The sequence below is a fragment of the Solanum tuberosum genome, unplaced genomic scaffold, assembly GCF_000226075.1.
Source record: "Solanum tuberosum cultivar DM 1-3 516 R44 unplaced genomic scaffold, SolTub_3.0 scf00134, whole genome shotgun sequence".
NCBI classification, from domain to species: Eukaryota; Viridiplantae; Streptophyta; class Magnoliopsida; order Solanales; family Solanaceae; genus Solanum; species Solanum tuberosum.
In genome coordinates, this window is record NW_006239062.1 from 211,747 (window position 1) to 218,908 (window position 7,162).

Consider the following 7,162-nt stretch of genomic DNA (forward strand, 5'->3'; position numbering starts at 1 on the left):
CTTCAATTGAAATCATAGATACAAAATGACACACATACATTGATTAAACATAACAACAATACAAATCAAAGAGAAATCCAAATATGCAGCACTTGAACTACTGGTTGCTGATGAACATAGCAACAACACAAATCAAAATACACAAAAGTATCTTCTTGTTGAACCTACACCATTTCAACCTTCTATTGAGTCTCCTCTCCAATAACAAATTAGAGTTCATCAAGTTGTCAATATGAACCTGTCTAATACATAATTCTTGCTCCAACTCATTGATTTTGTTCACCAATCTTGGAAGGATAAAACTTGATCTTGGATCCACTTCTTCTTTGTCCCTCCATCGAAAAAATTTGCAATTTTTAGACTGAAAATGAACCAAAATAGTACATTAGCATCGTTCAAAATAAAGTGTAGCAAGAATACAAGAAAAAACACATACACCATAGCATGGGCAAGACCAAAATCTTCTTCCCGGATTTAATTTCGACCAAGAAGTTTGCAAATTCAGCAAAATTCCGTGTTTGCATCTCACTACAGCGTTGAGCATTGGGTCTGATTCATCCATACAAAGCTTATTCAAGTTTTCCTTTGCCATTTTTGATGAATTTCGAGAAAATTCAAAAATTCAAATTAGAGACCTAAATAAGAAATTAGAGCAGATTACAAACCCTAAATTCAACATTTGAAGTAGAAATGAACATTAACAACTAAACCATACTTAATTTTGAGAGGAAATCATGAATTTTTTATAAAAGGAACAAGGATTAATGGTTGGGTAGAAGAAACAATGGTTTATTTAAAGGTGGGGAAGATGACCGTTGGAAAAGGAGGAATTTTTCGTCAAAATTAACCTTCTAACGCGCCTAGAGGAGGTGAGAACACCTCCCATGACAGGTCAGCACTTAGGTGTGTAGAAAATATAGAAATTTAAAGTTCAGGTGGGTAATAGGACACCCGTGAAGTTGGAGTGTGTAGTTGGGATTTCGGGTATAGGTTGGGGGGGTTTTAGACCATTTTCTCTAATTACTTTGAAAAAGGTAGAGCTTCTTGAAAATGTTAAGTTTTTAATTCATCCACTTCATAATTAATAGAGGTAAAATGGTAAACTCACTATGTCAATTATTGTTTTCTTAATAGGTGCATCAATTCAAAAGTGGACAAGTAATTAGGAATAGAGGGAGTATGTGTTATCTATCTTAATTAAAAAAAATTATATTACCTTTACAATTAATTGTTTTTTAAAGTGTTCACATTTATTTGTAAAATTTTCAAGAAGTTTTTTTTAAGGGGAGAGTTAGAGAAATTATCTTTTTATTTATAATTTCTTAATATGTGTGTAAAAATAAAAATGATCAACTAATATGGAACGGAAGGAGTAAACAACGAAATAGTACTACAAATAACCTTCAATATTTATGATTTAGCGTGTAAAAAAACAAAATGGATTAATAATACGAGACAAATGAAGTAAATATTTATGCTTATTTATGGATAAATAATATGAGACAAAGACAATTAATTTTGTTTTGAAGTTCTAAAATGATAAATATTTTAAATAAAGTAGATAAGTAGTTTTTTTTAAAAATAAATAAGAACAACAATTATTTGAGATGGAAAGTGGATTACTTTTAATTAGGCAAAAGCATCAGTAGTAATTAACATGAAAAGGGGAGGGTGATTTAGTCAATAGACCCTTACATTCCCTAGGTGATGCCGTCATGTAACGATATAAACCAGGAGGATGAACTAGATTCTCATCTCCTCTTTGGTAACAAAAAAAGTACCCTAGCTAAAAGTTGAGGGCATATTCGTCTTTATGTTATTAAAAATACTAGAAATAAGAAAATAAACAATACGTCTCAAAGTTCATACATATATTTAATATTTTTTTAATTTTTTTTTTGGTTAAATTAGGTTTGCGTCTAACTTACACGATAAAAACCAGTTGGTCAAAGAGGAGATTGTCCAAACATTATAAAGAGGTCTAAGAAAACCCTCTACCTTTTTATCTGGGATTTCATTGTTCGATTCGTTGTATGATATTTTCACCCCGCAATTATTTGATTTCTTTGGGGGTCTAGGATTACATCATATTCGACTCTAATACATTGTTAAATTAATTTAAGCTTAATTAAAATCTCAAAATTAGCTTAAGGAAACCCAAGGACCCCTTTCATTGATGTGGGAGTTTCTCCCATCATCAACCTCCTACCAAACAGCCTCCTAGATAAGTCCTACAATAATGAAGAAATTAATAATAATTTTATTATTATTTATATTAGAAAATTAAAATACAAAAGAGATATAAATTTGAAGAGCCAAAAGACACTTTTATTTTTTTAAATTCTAAATTCATGCCTTATTAAATACTTTTGATATTCTTATTTCATATTATACCAGCATAAAACTCCTCTTAAGCGAATTAATCCTAATAATAAAATCAACATATTTACAACTAAAAAATAGCAAAATTCCTTCTCGCTTTTCTTAAATGCCAACAAGTACGATTATCCAAAAGGACCAAAACAATAATTGGAACATAAGATAAATATTAAGCAAAATTTTGAAAATTTTGAAGTATATGGGCAATAAAGAATAATCCTAGTGAATATCAACTGATAAAACAAATCATTGGGAACATAAATTCCATAAATAAAAAAGTAAAAGATACAAAGACAAATTAAATATTGGAAATAAGTTTTTTTTCTTTTCTATTTCATAATTCTACTCATAATTTATGGAATATTTTTCCAAATATAAAATAAACCACTACTGTTGTTATTCCCAACATTATTACAGTAATGGTTTACTATTTTTTATGTGAAAAAATTTAAAATTATAGGTTACCTATTATTCAGCCTATATTACTATTATAGGTTAGCTACATGCATTATCTGAACAAAAAGCCTTATAATTTTGTGTACATTTTTCTCTCACTTGGGACTTAGGGAAATGAAAAAGGAGAAGAAAAGGTGAAATCCCAAGGCATTGCGAGTGATTTTACTCTACATTTTGAACATCTACAAACTACACAACTCCAAACAACTATTCTCCCGTCCACTTTTAATTGTTAGATTACACTTTTCAAAGTCAATTTAATTATTTTTTAAAGTGAAATTAAATTGAATTAATATTTTAAACATAAAATTAAATATTCGAAAACTATATGAAATATAAATTACAATTTTTTGCATATCAATATGATAAAAAATACATCGTAAAAATATTAGTCAAAGTTCTTGTCATCTGACTTTAAAACAGGAAACCATGACAATTAAAAGTGGACAGTAGGGGTATTTATAATAGACTCTCGATTTAAAAAAATATATATTTTAAATAAATTTGGAAAAAGACTAAGTGAAAGAAGCTTTGATGCAATAATAAAATAGAAAAATATTGACTGCAAAAATAGTAAAATAATCAAAGAAAAAGAACAATATTAGTAATAAAATTTAAAAATAAGACAATAAAAAATTTAATACTCCATACTAAAAAGGAAAAGTGGGAGCAAATAAGGTACTCCAAGCTAGAATCATCCTCTCCTACAAAAAAAAGAAGAGAAAATCTCTCAATTATGTTAACTTTCTCCCTAATCCTCAATCTCTATGTTTCCTATTTGGAGTCATATTCTCAATGAGTTAAAGATGTACCATGTCACCACGTAGGTCACTCACTATTTGTCTATGTATATCTTCATTTCTAAACTTATTTCTCCTCGTATGAACTCATATCCTTCTAACCTTCTTATTTCCATTACTTTCATCTTTTGAATGTGTAAGTTCTTGATTGGCTAACACTCTGCCCATACATGAACATAGTTGGTCTAACAACCACTTTGTAGAACTTAAGTCTTTGTGACACATTCCTATCACACAAGACATCATATGCGAGGCAGGGGGGGGCCAACCTTCTATTAGGCGACGGAAAATATTACTATTTATATATGGTTAAAATTATTTTATATATATATATATTGTGGATGTCGAACTCCCTTCGGTTAGTTCGTGTGTTCAGATCTCATATTTTAAACCCCCTTATTAAAAATCCTAGTTCCGCCACTGTTTTAATCCCTCTCAACCCCAAACCTTTAAACTTTTAGGTCTGTCTTCAAATCTTCAACCTAGCGTTATCTTTATAGTGTATCTCGTCAATCAACACATTCTACAAGCTACACTCTTTTTTCTTTTTTCGATTGCCAAAAAGTAATGCTACAAACTACATTAACAACGTTTTTTTTTTTAATATATCACTTGGTGTGTTGTAACTTGTATCCGTGTTGGAGTTGAGTTAGATCTAGTTTCACACCGAAAAGTCCTATATTGAGGGTATAGTGTTTCCTAATAAAAGCGACTTCATATCCAAAAGTGGAGTCAATTCAGGGATAGGGGGTTCATCTGCATTCCCTTCGACGAAAAATTGCCCTATTTATATATGGTTAAATTATTTGTTTTATGTATATATAGTAGATGTTGAACCCACTTCGACTAGTTCGTGAGTTTACTTCTTCATATTTTAAACCCCCTTAGTGAAAATCATTGCTCCGATCCGCACTATGACCATATCCTCCATAATTCGAACTTAATATCTCTAATTAGAGATGAAGTAATAACTACCATTCAACCATATCCCTTTTGATCCCTCCTTGGCCACATTTTTAGTTCGAATCACAATTACAAGTATTTTAGGGAGAAATATATTTGCACCAAGGGTTCATATGAAATCAATTGTAACAAACTAAGGTTTGTATTGATCATAAAACAACTTGCAAGCTGATCAAAGAACAAAAGGAAAATAGAAAAGGGAGATTCTAGACTGTTATTCTAAAATAGTTAATTAAAATAAATAACATAACATAACTCATTGCACAACCCTAATGAGATAGTTCTTCACTATATATAGACATTTTTAGTGCACATGCTTATTCCTTTAATCAGGGTCCCAAATGTAATTTGACAGTATATCAATTGAGTCTTCTATCATGGCTAGATTCGTAACATCAACAAACTATATAAGACAAGTGAAAAGTAATTTTGATGTAATTTCCAAAACGAGCATACTTCAATAGTTGTTTTTAATTTTCTCTGATCAAGTTTCTGCATTATTTTTTGAATTATAAAGGAGTAATGATACAAAAAAGAACAATATTCTAATTAGAAAATAAAGCTGGCATTTCCTTGAGTTTTATTATTTTGACCATATTTGATTCTTTCTATATCAAGTTTGGGAAGAAAGTTGTAATTTAGGAAAAAAATGATTTGATTACATAGTCTAGGTTAAGCCATACAAAACTATACAGGTCATTGAATGAGGCAATACTAACAACCAACAATGGAAACTATTTTGCTTTTGGTTTTTTCCAATTCCAAAATATATATGGGGTCTCTAGGGTAGATTTACAAGTACAATGCCAGGATTTGTTTAAAAAATGGGGCAGAGGGTTTACTACAATGGAATAGTATTATTTCCAATTCCAAACTTGTTTATCATAGTTTCTACTCTTTCCCTTTCATTTCATTTTACATAATATGATTTTCTTACTAATTTGTAAGCAATAAGAGATGTATTTTTTACATTTAAAAATAATATAACTTTAAATTTCTTAGTATCATGTTTTTATGATTACAAAAATCTTATGACATATTCGAGGCTATAAATTCTTAAATATCTTTTTCTTGAATTTCGTGTTTACGCAAATTATGTGAGTATATAGGAGGTACTAGCAATTTTTTTCACCATATTTCATAAGTTAATTATATCAATCTTTGACACAAGTAATAAACAAGAGAGTTTTTTTTAATGCCAATATTGGTGACCGAAGATAACTCTCTTCAATTATTCCTGGGATGGGAGGGAGTAGGTCTTGCTTCACGTTTGTTAATTTATTTCTGGTTTACACGACTTTAGATAGATAAAGCAGCTTTAAAAGCAATGTTTATCTATCGAAATCTTCAAGCATCTTGGATGCATAACTCAAGAAGATTGAGGGATTAATGATGATGCCACACATTGTATTGTAGTTGGGTGGACTAAATGAATGCTCACATTCAAGATAATGTGCGATAAAAATATGTCGTCAAGACTTGAGGATAAGTTTTATAGAGTGGTGATTAGATCAACATTGTTGTATGAGGTAGAGTGTTGGCTATCAAGAACGTCCACGTTCAACATATGAATGTAGTGTCGAGATGAGAGTACTTAGATGGATGTGTGGACACGTTAGAAGAGACATGATCAGGAACAAAGCTATATAAGGTAAGGTAAGTATGACATTCGTGGTGGGTAAGATGAGGGAAGAGAGACTGAAATAACTCAGACATGTAAATAGAAGGCGCACAAATACACTAGTTAGGAGGCTTGAGAGGTTGACTGCAACAAGAGTTTAAAAAAGGTAGAGATAGACTAAGGGCATCTCCTACCCAAACACCAAATTTTACACCAAATTTGGTGTCAGCACTATTTTTGGTGTAATCAACTCCAACTCGCTGCACCAAATTTTACACCAAAAAGTAATAATTTTCTCTCTCTTCATTATTTTTATATTATTTCTTATTTCATAAAACAAATTCTTTCTAAAACATTCACCATATATAATTCATATTATTTCCTTTATAATCGTTTAATATAAAATTATTTTGTACCATAATTTTTTAAAGGCTAAAGTATTCATTACCCCCCTGAACTTGAAGCTTTTATTCGATGTACACCTAAATTATATTCCGTTTTAATTACCCCCCCCCCCGAACTTGTTTATTCCTCCATCGCGTACACCTTTATTGTCCACTTGGCGTAGAAATTGACAACACACTTTACTAGGCGTGTGAGGAAGCGATTTTTTGCCACATCATAAAGCTACAACGGTAAAAAAAATGTAAAATCTCCATTTTTCTTTAATATTTGGCATATTTTAAACGAAAAATAGAACAAAATGTAAATGAAAAGTAAAGGAAACAAAGATTAACATTTACTTGGTAAGAATTTCAGACAAATTTAAAATTTAATCGACCAACTTCACGTTTAGAAAAACCCAAATCCAGAAGGAGTTCCGCGAAATCAGCCCTTATTCAAAAATAACTTTTAAACAATGAATGCTTGATATTTATTTTTTGCCTTTTGCAATATTAATTTATCCAGGTGGAAATCCACATCACCACTTTTGCCAGCTGTC

The 7,162-nt window shown here is 30.4% G+C and overlaps 1 protein-coding gene across 1 annotated transcript; it reads right to left on the reverse strand.

Moving 5' to 3' along the window:
• Window positions 1–72: 72 nt before the first annotated feature.
• LOC107061434 (uncharacterized) lies at window positions 73–705 on the reverse strand. Its single transcript, XM_015310674.1, has 2 exons — window positions 437–705; window positions 73–361 (listed from the first exon to the last, which is right to left on the reverse strand). The coding sequence occupies exons 1-2, from the start codon at window positions 590–592 to the stop codon at window positions 98–100; spliced, it is 420 nt and encodes a 139-aa protein (XP_015166160.1). The 5' UTR covers window positions 593–705; the 3' UTR covers window positions 73–97.
• Window positions 706–7,162: the final 6,457 nt, after the last annotated feature.